Here is a 16,020-nt window from a genome sequence, read left to right as displayed (position 1 = left end):
TGTCCTCCTCTCTAATGCAAGAGTTAGCCAGTATTCTCAATCATTCATCCCTTTCTCTGGTAAATTCTGGAACTCCCTGCCTGCTTCTGTATTTCCATCTTCCTATGACCTGAATTCCTTCAAGAGGGAAGTTTCAAGACGCTTATTCTTCAATTTTTGACTACCACTTTGGACCTTTTTCTGGGACTGGCATCTCAGTGGGCTTTTTTTTTTTTATTGGATTTTTGTTGCCCATGGCCAGTGTCCCTCCAACATTAAAAAAAAAAAAAATCTGCTCTCATCCCTATTCCTTCCACCTTACTAATACAAGAATTAAACATTATTTTTACTCTTTCACACCAGGCTTGGGCAGATAGCACACAGCTCACCCAGTTTCTTCAGGCTGGTTAATAAATGGGTACCTTGGTAAACCTGGAGAAGGTAAACTGTGGAAACCCATATGTCACAATGGCTCTGTATCCTGGAGTAAGAGATGGCATTCATCACGGCCTCAGAGGCCAATGAGACAGAGATGAGGGCTGAGGCCATGGGCAGCAGTAGTATATGCTGCCAACTTTACCTTTACCATATGAACTGTTTTGAAAGTTGATATGAACTGTTTTGAAAGTTGAGTATCAAGACACTTCAAAAACTAAACTGGCCATCCCACATGGCTCTCCAATTTCTTTTAGAGAATGGCATTGTGAGCACTTTATTTTCCATTTATTTCTCTTAGGTTGGTCTACTTCATTCATTAACACACACACACACACACACACACACATAGAAGAAATGGACAAGCTAATGGAGAGAATAAAGACATTGGAGGGACACCAGAAGGTGACAGGTGAGGAACAGGTGATTATTACAGTAAAGCTGATTGAGATGGAAGATAAAAATGAGAAATTGAAGGTGGAAAATGACTGTTTGAAGAAACAAATAAAGGAAAAATTAGAAACTGTTCAGAAAGGAAATGAGGAAATGAAGGCATGTAAAGGATGTGGAAATGAGGCAAAACAAGTGGTTAAATAAACGTAAATTTGAAGAAGAATCACTAAAGAAAATAAAAGAACAAGAAAATGAGAAACAAAACCTCAGACAGAAAGTGGTAAATGTTATTAAAGAAGAGAAAAAGTTAGTGAGAGACACTGTAGAAAAATATAAACAAGTAATTGTATTTGGTTTAAAGAAAGAGAAAATAGTAAGCAGAATTCAAAGAGAGGAAAAGGAAAAGAACCTGTTGAATAAGTTACTGAAGAAAGTGACGGGTGAAGACAGTCAGGTAGTAAAGCAAGTGGAAGAGTTCCATAAAATTGGGAAATATGAAGAAGAAAAAATGAGAACCATAAGAATAAGGTTTGCAACACAGGAACAAGCAGAAGTAATTAATGGGCCTTGGAGGTTGTTTGGAGATGAAGAACATAGGAATGTATGGATAAACAGGGATATGAATAAGACTGAAAGATTGAAGCAAAAGAAGCTAGTAAATGAGGCTAAACAAAAAAAAAACAACGAACGGAGGAGGAGAAGAAGTTTTTCTGGAGAGTAAGAGATACAAGAATAAAGAAATGGTACACCAAACATTAAGTAAGGTATGTTATATTAATGTAAATGGATTAATATTAACTAAAATGGAATTAAATGAATTGTTAAGCAGAACCACACCGGATGTTGTTGTATTATGTGAGACAAAATGGAAAAATGAATGAGGGACTCCTGACATTGGTGATGATAAATATGATTTATGGATGAAAAATAGAAGTGACAAGGGAGGCGGTGGAGTGATCATTCTGACTAAAAAAATGTGTTAAAGTGGAGAAGGTAATAAAAAGTAAAGACAAATCTGAAATTCTATAAGTGATGATCAGAAGTGAAAATGGAAGGATAATGAATTATGTAGGAGTGTATGTGCCACCTATGACCAATGCTTGGCAAAAAGAAGAGCATGAAGAGAGGTTGGTAGATAAACTATCTTGAAAAGATAGTGATGAAAAGTAGTGATATAGTTATTGTTGATGATTTTAATTGTAAGGAGATAATTTGGGAGACATGGACAACTACTGGAAGTGAGAACTCATGGAGTAATAGGCTATTAAAGTGGGTGGTGGAAAACTTGATGACTCACTGGGTTGATTGTGATACCAAATTTAGTGGAAGAGATAAACCATCAAGACTTGATTTAGTGTTTACCAAGGACATGGAAATTATTGAAACTATACACTATAATAGCCCTCTAGGTAACAGCGATCATGTGATGATGAAATTTTATTTGAAAAATGAAAATGTAATCACTGATGAAAATTATAAGGTGGAAAGATTTAAATATAGTAAAGCTGACTTTGAAAAATTAAGAAAGTACTTTGTTGCTGTGGACTGGAAAGACTTTGAAGATGCAGAAGACATTCAGAAAAAATGGGATGAATTTATAAGGATATATAATTCTGCTGTGGAGAAATTTGTACCTAGAGGAGAAGCAAGATGTAGAAAGGATAAAGAATGATTTAATACAAAATGCAAAGAGGCTAGAAATTGTAAGTCAAATGCTTGGAATAGATAAAAGAGGAGGAAAACTGAGAGCAGATGGGAGCAATATATTGATGTTAGAAACAAGTACGTTGAGATAATAAGAATGGAGAGAAGAAACTATGAAAGAGATATAATAGATAAGTGTATAAATGAACCCAAACTATTCTTTAGACATATCAATGGGAAGATGAAGAAGAAGGAAAGTGTATCAAGACTGAAAGTTGAGGGAAAAATCTATGAAGATGCATAAGACATGGCGGAGGTTATGAACAATAGTTTCAGATCGGTATTTACTGTGGAAGTAGAGTCTGATGCTGAAAGGGATAAGTTGGTGAGGAATATACTAAGTACAGTCCCAACCAGTTATGAGGAAATACTTAAGATGAAGGAAGAACTTGATGTAAATAAAGTAATTGGTCCAAATGGAGTATCAAACTGGATATTGAAGGAATGTAGAAAACAACTGGCTGATAAAATTCAATCTAGAGGTGACATCACTATCACAGGGAAGAGTACCAAAAGATTGGAAGAGAGCAAATATTACACCAATTTTCAAAGGAGGAAATAAGGAAAACCCACTGAATTATAGAACAGTGTCCTTGACTAGTGTTGTAGGAAAATTATGTGAAAGAACAATAAAGGAAAGATGGATGGAACACTTGGAAAGAGATAAAGTTTTGGTAAATTGTCAATTTGTATTTAAGAGGGGAAGATCATGCTCCATGAACTTATTGTCCTTATATTCAGGGGTAGTTGATATTGTGCAGGAGAGAGATGGATGGGTGGATGGTGTCTACTTAGACTTGAAGAAAGCGTTTGACAAAGTACTACACCGAAGATTGCTATGTAAAATAAAAAATTATGGAAAAATTACAGGAAGACTGCTGGAGTGAATGGAGGATTATCTGGATGATAGAGAGATGAGAACTGCAATACAAGACCAAAATTCATCTTGGCTGAAATTCAGTAACTAGTGGTGTCCCACAGGGGTCAGTGTTGGGACTGATAATGTTTGTAATATATGTGAACTACATGAATGAAGAAATAGATAGGTATATGAACTTATCCGCAGATGATGCTAAGCTGATGAGAAGGGTAGAAAATGTAAGTGACAGTATGGTACTACAAGATGATTTAAATAAGATAAATAGATGGAGGAAACCTTGGCAATTGGAATTTGCCAAGAATAAGAAAAGAATACAATATCATTATGAGATGGATGGTGTGAAGTTAAAGAAGTCAAAAGAGGAAGTGGATTTGGGAGTAACAGTTACTGAAAATTTGACTCAGGACAGACGCATTGATACAATTATTGGAGAGACGATGAATCTGTTAAAAAGAGTAAGAATGGCATTCTCATATTTGGATGAAGGAATGATAAAAAGTTGTTGATTTCCATGATAAGACCAAGATTGGAATATGCAGCAGTGGTGTGGTCTCCTCATACAAAGAGGAATATTACAAAATTGGAATACAAAGAGCAGTCACTAAGATGGTTCTGGAGTTGATTAAGTCGACCCATGAAGAGAGATTAAAAATGTTGGAAATTCCTACCCTTGAAAATAGGAGAGAGGAGATTTAATAAACATCTTTAGAATGATAAATGGTATGGAAAATGTGGACAAAGAATGTTTTATAAATTTAGACACAAAGAGTACAAGAGGGCACAGTAAGAAGATGAAGAAAGTTAGCTGTGAAAGAGACATCAAGAAGTATAGTTTTCTTCACAGAAGTGTGAACAAATGGAATGAACTCAGTGAAGACGTTGTCAATGCCATAACTGTCCATGCTTTTAAGACCAAACTAGATAGATATAGAGACAGGATACTATGAGATTACTCCCCTCCCGTAAACCACAACTAGATAAATACACACACACACACACACACACACGACTCGTCGTCGAGTAAACAAGCAGCGATCCAAGCTCCAGCAGAGAAAGATTTTGCTTGACCACGGCCACCACTTTGAGCTTAGAATGTGTTCCCAGGTAGGAGCTGTGCTCAAGTAAAGTTGTCCTGTCTCCAGAAATAAAAATAAGGGAAAATTTAAGTAATAATAGACGTAATAAAATGAGTAAAACCTCCAGCAAGGTGGACGCCATAGGTGGGAGCGGAATGTTGCCAACAGGTTCACCATTCCCAGGATTTGAGGAAGACAATGAACTACATGGAAAAATGCAAGGAAGGAAAGTGGGTTTTAATGGAGGGGATGAACAGTGAGCTCATTGAAAGACTGAAAAAAATAGAAAAAAAACATGACCTGGAAGAGGAAAACAAAGAATTGAAATCACTATGCGCCGATCTAAAAACAAAATTGAAGGAAAACAATGATATTGTTAAAAAACAGGAAAATGATGTGATAGGGATGAAAAGTGAACATCAAATCTGGAGGAAGGAAAAGTTAACTTTACAGAAATCATAGAAGTGCAAAAGAAGGAAAAGACAGATTTAAATAAGGAAATTGAGAAAGTGATCAAACAGAAGGAATTGATGGTAAGGGACACAGTGGACAAAAAGAAACTAACGGAGACATCTCAGAACGCCTAACTTCATAGAAGCTGTTTTAGCTAGAGATGAGATGTGAAGTTTCCAGTTCAGATTATAAGTAAAGGACAGACCAAGGATGTTCAGTGTAGAAGAGGGGGACAGTTGAGTGTCATTGAAGAAGAGGGGATAGTTGTCTGGAAGGTTGTGTTGAGTTGATAGATGGAGGAACTGAGTTTTTGAGGCATTAAACAATACCAAGTTTGCTCTGCCCCAATCAGAAATTTTAGAAAGATCAGAAGTCAAGCGTTCTGTGGCTTCCCTGCGTGAAATGTTTATTTTCTGAAGGGTTGGACGTCTATGAAAAGACGTGGAAAAGTGCAGGGTGGTATCATCAGCGTAGGAGTGGATAGGACAAGAAGTTTGGTTTAGAAGATCATTAATGAATAATAAGAAGAGAGTGGGTGACAAGACAGAACTCTGAGGAACACCACTGTTAATAGATTTAGGAGAAGAACAGTGACCGTCTACCACAGCAGCAATAGAACAGTCAGAAAGGAAACTTGAGATCGAAGTTACAGGGAGAAGGATAGAAGCCGTAGGAAGATAGTTTGGAAATCAAAGCTTTGTGCCAGACTCTATCAAAAGCTTTTGATATGTCCAAGGCAACAACAAAAATTTCACCAAAATCTCTAAAAGAGGATGACCAAGACTCAGTAAGGAAAGCCAGAAGATCACCAGTAGAGCGGCCTTGACGGAACCCATACTGATGATCAGATAGAAGGTTATGAAGTGATAGATATTTAAGAATCATCCTGTTGAGGATAGATTAAAAAACTTTAGATAGGCAGGAAATTAAAGCAATAGGACGGTAGTTTGAGGGATTAGAACGGTCATTCTTTTTAGGAACAGGCTGAATGTAGGCAAACTTCCAGCAAGAAGGAAAGGTAGATGTTGACAGACAGAGGGTGGAGGAGAGTGAGGAACAAGCTCAGAATCGTCCAAGGTAGAGTTTTTAGCAAAAATTTGAGCGAAGAGTTCAGCTTTAGAAATAGATGTGATAGCAGTGGTGCCGTCTGGTTGAAATAAAGGAGGGAAAGAAGAAGAAGCAAAGTTATTGGAGATATTTTTGGCTAGATGCCAGAAGTCACGAGGGGAGTTAGATCTTGAAAGGTTTTGACACTTTCTGTTAATGAAGGAGTTTTTGGCTAGTTAGAGAACAGACTTGGCATGGTTCTGGGCAGAAATATAAAGTGCATGAGATTCTGGTGATGGAAGGCTCAAATACCTTTTGTGGGCCACCTCTCAATCATGTATAGCACGAGAACAAGCTGTGTTAAACCAAAGTTCGGAAGGTTTAGGTCGAGAAAAAGAGTGAGGAATGTACATCTCCATGCCAGACACTATTACCTCTGTTATGCGCTCAGCACACAAAGATGGGTCTCTGACACGGAAGCAGTAGTCATTCCAAGGAAAATCAGCAAAATACCTCCTCAGGTCCCCCCAACTAGCAGAGGCAAAACACCAGAGGCACCTTCGCTTAGGGGGATCCTGAGGAGGGATTGGAGCGATAGGACAAGATACAGACATGAGATTGTGATAGGAGGAGCCCAACAGAGAAGAAAAGGTGACAGCATAAGCAGAAGGATTAGAGGTCAGGAAAAGGTCAAGAATGTTGGGCGTATCTCCAAGAAGGTCAGGAATACGAGTAGGGTGTTGCACCAATTGCTCTAGGTCATGGAGGATAGCAAAGTTGAAGGCTAGTTCACCAGGATGGTCAGTGAAGGGAGAGGAAAGTCAAAGCTGGTGGTGAACATTGAAGTCTCCAAGAATGGACATCTCTGCAAAAGGGAAGAGGGTCAGAATGTGCTCACTTTGGAAGTTAAGTAGTCAAAGAATTTCTTATAGTCAGAGGAGTTAGGTGAGAGGTATACAGCACAGATAAAATTAGTTTGAGAGTGACTCTGTAGTCGTAGCTAGATGGTGGAAAACTCGGAAGATTCAAGAGCGTGGGCACGAGAGCAGGTTAAGTCGTTGCGCACATAAAGGCAACATCCAGCTTTGGATCAGAAATGAGGATAGAGAAAGTAAGAGGGAACAGAAAAGGGGCTACTGTCAGTTGCCTCAGACATCTGAGTTTCATTGAGGAAAAGAAGATGAGGTTAAGAAGAGGAGAGGTGGTGTTCTAAAGATTGAAAATTAGATCTTAGACCACGAATTTTGCAGAAGTTAATGAAGAAAAAGTTGAGGAGGGTGTCAAGACACTTAGGGTCATCGACAGAAAGGCAGTCCGACCTGTGGACATTTGTGATCCCCTCCCCAGATGGGGACTCCGAGGCTGGTGTAGGAGTCGCCATGATAATTTTGAAATTTTTGAGTGGAGGGTGTGTGTGTTATCAGGTGCTTGTAGTTTTGTGTAGAGAAAGAGAGTTGTTTTAGAGGGCAGGCTGTGACTGCCCCCTTGTGTTGTGAGACACAAAGGGAAATGTTCAGTGAGGTCACAGCTGGGTTTAATGATAAGTTCACAGCACCCCCTGAACAGTGCTTTAGACCTCACTGGGAGTAATTATCGTTTCGGCAGTTGTCTACTGCCTCCTGGGTGTGTCTCTTTACACATATAGCCCCTGTTCACCTAGCAGTAAGTATGTACGGGATGTAAGTCAAAGAGTTCTGACCTCGTTGTCCCGGTGTGTTGTGTATGAGCAGTCTTGGTCCAACCTAAAGATTGGTCAGTATAAGCTCTGAACTCTTTTCATAGGGGGGCGGCCAGCTGTCTCGAGAGAGACCAGCAGCAGACTGTACCGTGAATACACACACACACACACACACACACACACACACACACATGCTAGTACAAAAGCAGAACTGCTCCCCTCAGGTTCATGGAAGATTGAGAGATCATAACTCCTAGACTGTCCTGTATGTATTCTCTGCTAAGTAAACAGTGATTGTAACAAGGAGAGAAGAATGGATGGTCCCTAACTAATGGGGGATTGGAACTAAAAACATCTTAGCTATGGTTTCAGCATGCTAATTGTTAAAACATTGATATGCTGATAGTGTGATCATGATACTATGCATCTGAGTCCAAGACAGCTCAAAAGGGATTTGGATGAATAACTCTTAGACAATGTAAGAATAACAATAGATTTGTAAGAATATATATATATATATATATATATATATATATATATATATATATATATATATATATATATATATATATATATATATATATATATATATATATATATATATATATATATATATATATATATATATATATATATTGCAATTACAGTGAAACCTCGGTTCTCAAACTTAATCTGTTTCTGAATGCTGTTTGAAATCCGAAATGTTTGAAAACCAAATAATTTTCCCCATAGGAATCAATGTAAAATGGATTAATCCATTCCCAGACACCAGTCTACACTCTCTTAACAGCTATATAACAGATACTCCCACAGCCAAGATGGCTACTTCACAACATCTCCAGCTCACAATGATTTATCCAGAAAGGATGTAATGAATGAACTTAGTGACACAGGAATAATCAGTAGATATTGTTTAGACCAATCTAGTGAGGGAAGCCTTACAGAAGGACACAGAGAAAACCAACCCACTTACCACAAAAAATTAAGATGATCATAGCACTTATACATCTTGCTGCTGGGAAAAGCTACTGAAAAAATGCAGTTGTGCAGTTGTGATGGCGTTGGGGTTCATCGAGAAAGCCACAGGTGGCTTGGGATTACTCCTGAGTGCTGAAAACTGTTTACATCAAGGCTTTTCAACGGGATCACATTTACCTCATTTCAAAGACTGAATTACTACCTTACACTCAGCGTCTCTCCTCCAATTATATAAACATGAGTAGATATTTATATGAAACTATAAATTAGTAATAAACAGCAACTTCTGCTATGTTTTTTAAATATCTGAAATCAAGTAACTTTGTTCTTGAACCGAATTATGGTACTGCAACAGAACCAATAATTAGCTCAAAATTTTGTTTGAAAACCAAATTGTTTGAAAAGGGAGGTATTCAGTAACCAAGTTTAGACTGTATATGATTCCTCCTGATTTTTTAAGAAAGGGAAATAAGATTAATACATTTTCATAAAGATGGATTCTGCTGAAATCACCAAAGAAGATTTCATTGAATGAGTTTGTTGATTGGCAAACATTTAGATTATCAGTCTTCTCACCTTGTCTGATAATATTTCCTCTGGGATATTATGGATATTTTTCACAGCAAGTTCAGCAGGATGCACTGCCCAAGTGGTCTGCGGCTCCACCACCACAGGAATATACAAGTGAGTCCTTGCTAAATTCAAATAAAACTTCATCTCCCAGTGCTTCAGGTTGGTGTTGTCTATCACAATGACATGAATGCTCTGCTCTGCTGCACTGGCTGCTTGCTGCTGACAGTATTCATGAGCCTCCTTCAGTTTTTCTCTGTCAAACTCATATCTGTAATTATAAAGATGTACATAAAAAAAAAAAAGAAAAAAAAGTTAAATAATACTTCCTCAGCATGTGGACATAAAACTAATATAGTGTGCTCACTAGTGTACACTACAATGCATTTTACAAATAATATAACAGTAATGGGCCATGCCACTTGTGTGGGGAAAAAACCTGGTTGCATGGAAATACTAATTAGATTTTTCAACAAAAAGTAACAGGATACAAATAAAAATGTATACAAATTATAACTATTTTTTGATGGGGTACTTATATTGTGATGATCTGAGCTTTTCAATACAGTGATGCAGAAGATACATTAAAAAACATAGAGGCAATTAATTGTGCAACAAAATTATGAGGCATCTCAAAGCACTGCTGAATCAAATTATCAATCTAAGATGCATGTATTGTCTAGAATAAGTAAATGTTCCCATTTCAATTTCCTCAACTGCCACTACACTCTCTAGTTCATATGAAAATTTTTTTTATATCTAATAACCCACCCTATGTTCTCAGGCTATAAATCAAGGTTTACACATCTAGTATATGACAAATTAACCTCCACATGAGGGGAATATCAAGGATAAAGCAAATAAGGGTACTTACACACCATCCTGCATGAAATAGTGATCAGCAGAGCATACACACGTATCCTTATATACTTCCTGGATGACTTCACCGATGAAGGTTTTTCCAGAGCCTGGCAGTCCCTTCATGATGAACATCACCTGATAAAACATGGCACTTTAGTCTATGTTTAAGATATTATTCACTCTATAAAATCAATGTTTTCACTTTTTTTATATTTTTTTTAAGTAAGAAAGCTAGTTGAAAAATACTAGATTCAATTGTGAATTGTTTGATACAAGTCTCTTCTGCTGTGCCCCACCTTCTTGGTGGATGCTCCCACAGGTAGTGAGGCACCACAGAAACAAACATATAGTTTAACATAAGCTTTTATATCTATGAATATTTAGCTTCTCCAAATCACTCAGAACCTGAAGCATTTAGCTAGGTGCAATACATATGACAATCTTACTGGTGCTTTAATTTTATCCAAAATACTTTTTCTTGATTACAACATTGTTGTTCCTCATTCTCCCAAAAATTTATCCTTTAATTACTCCAACTATTTATTTATCTCCACCATCATCATTATTTCACTTAATATCCTTAAGAGTTGGACAATTCCAATATATATGCATTCTGAAATTTGTATTCATCCCTTTGTTTTCCTATTATTCTCCAACAAACTTTTCTTTGGCCCACTGTTTTTAAAACTCTGTATTTTAAATATAATTTTATCTGCCTTAGACCTGGCCTCAGCATTTTCAGTTACAAGTCTGTATTCTCTAACTTCTTTCTTGCAATGTAAGAAATTCATAGCTTCATACTCTTACCTTGACTGCATCACCAACATTTTCAACTCCAAGGATTTCTTCATTAATATAAATACGAGCACATACTACAGCTGTCTCTCCTAGAAAGAGGAACAGCCAAAACAAGGCACATAACTTTCAAATTCACACTCATTCACACCACTCTCTTCACCCCTTGGTCCCTAGGAGAGAAGAGAAAGTTCTCAGGCCCTCACTTTACAGTGATTAGCAGTACAGCTTGGAAAGTTTGGTCCAAAACAAGGCTCCTTCATAGCTAGTACCCTCCCCTACCACACCCAATTGCTCCACACCTGTGTGAGATTATCGATGTGTGGCACCTCCTTTGTAGTTTGCAGGGCAATGTCATTCCTCTTGCACTCACAACTGCTCTCCATCTGCTTCTGTCACACACAATCACTCTACTATGCTCCAATGTCAGTCCTCTTCCCTTTAAGATCTTCTTACTATATATCCATCCCTTACATGGCCTATCTCACACTGCTCACACTTGATTTTACTGTCTTCTTTACCAGCCAATCATCCATTAATATCATTATCATATTTTCATATTTTTAAGCAACATCACCTTTTTAATCCTAAAAGGAATTTTTTCACTTACCTGTTTCTTCTACTTGGCATTACATGTTCCCCAGTATCATCCAACTCATCCCTCCCACATTTAAGTTTAATTCCATTAGAAAACTATGGTCAGTATTGCTATGGCAACCCTGATGACCCACATACCCTCATTCCTTGCTGACAACCACCATGAAGAGGTGAGGTTGGGGGACAGTTTGCATAGAAGAAACATGTAAGTGAAAAATCCCTTTTAGGATTAAAAAGGTGATTTGTTTCACATAATACCTGTTTCTTCTACTTAGCAGATTTTCAGATTTAAGGAGGAGGGATGATGTCATGGAAAGAAAATAAGAGGATGAGAGTCCACATTATTAAGAGTCGGCAACCAACTCACTTGAGTAGGAGAGTCCTGAAAGTGATGAGGTAGTGGGGAGTGATAGTGCCACTTGGACCTCACATTGAATGTCTACAATGTACCTTGTTCTGGGGAGAGTGTCATTGAACCCTGAAGGAGGACCTTAAGACACATCGTGACCAGCTGCTACAATTGGGCCCTGAGCAGCAAAGTCCTCCTCCATTCTTTGGAAGTCCTTCAGGTAGTGATCAGCAAAGACTGAAGGTGTCTTCCAGCAAGCCACATCCAAAATAATAGAAACTGATTTATTTTTCCATAAGAGAAAGGAGGTGGTGATACCACAGATGTTGTGGGCCCTTACCTGGAGAAGTGGAAAGAGGTCCTCAGATAGAGACTCTTGAGCCCTTTCTATAGTCTCATTGAGGAAGAAAAACATAGCAACCTTGAGGCTTTCCTGATGGACAAGCACTTGAAAGTTGGCATCTTTTAGATTTACCAACACCATCCAGTTATTCTTGTGTATTATTGCAAGAACTGTCCTCACTGTCTCCATCCTGAATCTGGTCTTGAAGACATACTTGTTAAGGACTGAGAGGTCTGACTGGGTGAAAGCCCCCTGTAGCCTTGGTAGGCACAGAGACACATCTGAAGAATCCTGGTGGAGGGAGAGCATTCTCCACTACTCTGTCTATGAGCAGTCATATTTCTGTGTCCAAGGCTTTTTCCTTTCTCAGAATCTGGTGAGCAAGTCCCAAAATCCACTGGGTCGGCCCGCAGGGGTGGACATGTGATGAAAGGGATTCAGCAACTGTGCTCCAGTATAGCAAGTACCCAATCCTCTGCTCCTGTGGCCTTCCACTCACCACAGTTTCAAGCAAGGCTACCTGCCACCTTTGTGAGTGGAGATAGGGGATTCACTTCCAAAAAAAAAATTTTCTTTCCCCTTTTAAAAGTGGAAGAGACACCTGGTCCACCTCAAGACTTGTGTGGAGAAGGAGCCAGTTGTTGTTGCCAGGAGAAAGGGTTTCCTGAGGTGGAGGGCTTGGGATTGCACTCCACCAAAGCTCTACCTGGAATAGGGCGTGGTTTAGTGAGAGCCTTGGCTGCTGCTTGCTGGAAGGTCAAAGAAGTAGCTTTATCTGCCCTGTTCAAGGCTTCTTTGATTCTATCCTCATCAAAGAGAAGACCAGAATCTATGGAGGACTGTCTAAGGAGAACCTCTTAAAGGATGGAGGGAGATACAAGAGGTAAGACTCCCTGCATAATGCCTTCACACTCACTAAAGCAAAGGCTGAATCCTTTACCTGATCCACCATGGCTATTTGGAGACTCTTGAAGAGTTGATCTGCCATGGCTATAGTATCAGGAGGTGGCATCGTGGACTGTAAAAGTCAGTAAAAGGCTACCAGGGTCCAAAAAGAAAAATTCTGTGCCTCCCTCATCCTCTGCCTGCTGGGCAAAACCTGGGGTTCTCTTCCCTTAGTGGTAAGGGAGAGGGGTAAGACAGGGTTTAGCTTAGCGGCCTTACCTACTTCTTTAAGGCTGCTCACTGCATACGTGCAGGAGGTATCGACAAGATGGGTATCTGGCAGGCTGCTTCAACGAAGTAAACCATTGGTCTCACTTGTGTGAACTAGGAGCATGGAAAATCTCTTGTTGTCTAAGTGTACCTGGTGTGTCTGCCTGAACTGACTCCACACATTGCTCTTCTGCTTCTGGGAAACAGGAGACAACAAATTCCACCATCTCATGGAAGTCTGGAGTGGAGGTATCTGGCTCCCCTGGGTGGTTGGCAGATTGAGTCTCATCATCTTTAGAGAAGTCAATTGGTAAGTTAAAGTTAAGTGGCAACAAAGATGACATGCCCATATTCGGGGTAGGTATAGAAGGCACAGCAACAGCAAAGGTGGCTAATTGAGGAGAGGGTTGAGCCACCTCTGAGTGGGTGCCAAGGATTGGGGGCTAACATGTAAGAATCAGAGTGTGAACATGGAGTAATCTCCCTTGAAAACTGGCTGACTGGCCTTGAAAACAGGTCCAACCTAGACCCAAACATCTCTGAACCAATGTGCGGCTGGGCAATAGCCTCCCCATGCAACCAAGTGACCTAAGAATTTTTGCCTGAGGTACTGCAGTGAGATGCCAGCACTGTTGATGACATTGTGATTAGTGGTGAGGCTCATGCAACCATGTGAACTAAGGTGCAGCCAATAGTGGGCTGGTACCTAAGGTGGTGATGTTGTGCATCTTGAAAAAGAGTCACTCCATTGTGAGACATGGGCACAAACTGTAAGCGCAACTGGTCAGGCTTATATACACCCTTTGGCTATGTGGGCTGGGCTAGCCACTGCACCTGCATAAGATGCCCTCACCCTGGGCCTGTGGACACATGGGCTAAATGGGAGTACACTGCCTAGTCGTTGTCTCAGTCATGACACAAAGGATCATCTGGACAAGAGGATGCAGCCAGACTTCCCCCCACCTCATTATGTCATGACCATTCTACCTTCCATGGCACATCCTTAAGGGGCCAAGAACATTTGCCAGGGGAGATGTTAATCCTGTCCTGCTCTAAACTAACAACACAGGTAGAACATAACTCTTGCTCCCAGCTGCCCTTCCACAGTATTCATTCAACCACCCTTCTCTGCCACTCTTACTCTAAAGTAACAGCCAGCAACAAGTGACTTAAACCTACCATGCTGTATCTCAGGGAAAGGTGGGATCTGAGATTGTTAGAAAGAAAACCAATAAAAGCCTAGCACCACTGGATGTAATGCAGCATGTTACTAATTGGATTAAACTAATTGAATTACTAACAGTTCACACAACATGCAGGCAAGAATTAGTGGACCTGATTGCTTTCTCATCTTGCACTTCCCAATACACACAGTTTGGCTCTACATGGCAAAAGCCCAAACTGCTGATTACAGTACTGCCATCGCGCAAAGCAGCTGTAGTACTGTAACCCATTCTTACTAATAAACCTTATCACTGATCTGAACACATTCCTTACATTCAGTGCCATACACATGCACATATACATCATACAAAATTATCGAGAAAAATAGAAAAGAAGATTGCACAGCACTTCAACAGGACCTAATCAAGATCTGGTAGTGGAGCCAAAAGTGGCAGATGGAATTTAATGCAAAGAAATGCAGTGCAACAGAATTTGGCAAGAGTGGCAAAAGAAAGATTAGAGATTATTCATTGGGAATGAAAGAACTAGCAAAAGAACAGAAGAGAGACCTTGGTGTAATTATTACTGATAAGCTGTCACCAGAGAAACACATAAACAAGATTAGAGGTGAAACATATAACCTACTGAGAAACATAAGGACAGCATTTACACATCTGGATGAAATTATCAAAAAAAATTGATTGTGACCATGATATGCCCAAGATTGAAGTATGCAGCTGTGGTGTGATCACCTGGCATCAAGAAATCTATAAGAAAATAGGAAGGGATACAAGGAGCAGCAACAAAGTTACCTCCAAGTTTGAGGGATCTATCATCTGAAGAAAAACTGTCAAAACGGAGTCTTATAACATTTGAACAGAGAAAAGAGAGAGGTGATTTGATCATACAATATAGTGATAATTGAAACAGAAAACTTGGATAGGAATGACTTGGTGACGTGGGATACAAGAGGCTCAAGGGGATACACAGAAAACTGGAGGGGAAAAAAAAAAAAAAAAAAACTGTAGAAGAAATGTTAAGAAAAATAGCTTCCCACATAAAACCGTGGAGGTCTGGAATGATTTGGACAGAGAAGTCATTGATGCAAATACGATAAATGAATTTAAGACAGTCAGATAAAAATAGATATGGAGATGGGACAGCACAAGCATAGCTCTTTTTCTGTATGTCACAACAGGGTAAATACAACTAGGTAAATACATGTGATTAGAAAATATAAACAGCAGCTAAATATTTTAAAACTGCAAAGTAAAGCAATAGTGGAGAGAGATTATAAAGAGTTTAGCTACAGCTAGTCAATGTCATTCCCATCAACATTACAAAACATCACCATCACCATTAGCAGCCACAGAAGTAGCAACAACCACAGCTATTACATTACTGGCTATCAGTATCACCTTCCATTTCTTGCATTTAGTCTTTTATTGTGAATAAAGGGGACAAACACACCAGTTAGATCTGGTTAGATTAAACTTATTATCATCAGGCAATTCTATTAGTAGATATTTTTTTAATTCTTAAATCAAAACAAAATTCTTAAAA

At 39.1% G+C, this 16,020-nt stretch overlaps 1 protein-coding gene across 5 annotated transcripts in view; it reads right to left on the bottom strand.

Moving 5' to 3' along the window:
- Window positions 1-16,020, bottom strand: part of LOC135104138 (2',3'-cyclic-nucleotide 3'-phosphodiesterase-like) — a 39,718-nt gene that overhangs the window by 21,247 nt on the left and 2,451 nt on the right. For 4 of the 5 annotated variants that reach the window (XM_064011169.1, XM_064011168.1, XM_064011172.1 and 1 more), the window contains exons 3-4: window positions 10,068-10,189; window positions 9,200-9,464 (exon numbers count right to left, since the gene is read on the bottom strand). In XM_064011169.1, coding sequence (XP_063867239.1) covers window positions 9,200-9,464; window positions 10,068-10,189 — 387 coding nt within the window. Of the gene's footprint in view, window positions 1-9,199; window positions 9,465-10,067; window positions 10,190-10,861; window positions 16,019-16,020 lie in introns of those variants that run through there. The other variant, XM_064011171.1, reaches the window with a different exon arrangement.

Source organism: Scylla paramamosain, chromosome 10, assembly GCF_035594125.1.
Source record: "Scylla paramamosain isolate STU-SP2022 chromosome 10, ASM3559412v1, whole genome shotgun sequence".
NCBI lineage: Eukaryota > Metazoa > Arthropoda > Malacostraca > Decapoda > Portunidae > Scylla > Scylla paramamosain.
The sequence above is the reverse complement of the archived record's forward strand: the minus strand, read 5'-3'. Positions and strand labels throughout refer to the sequence as shown.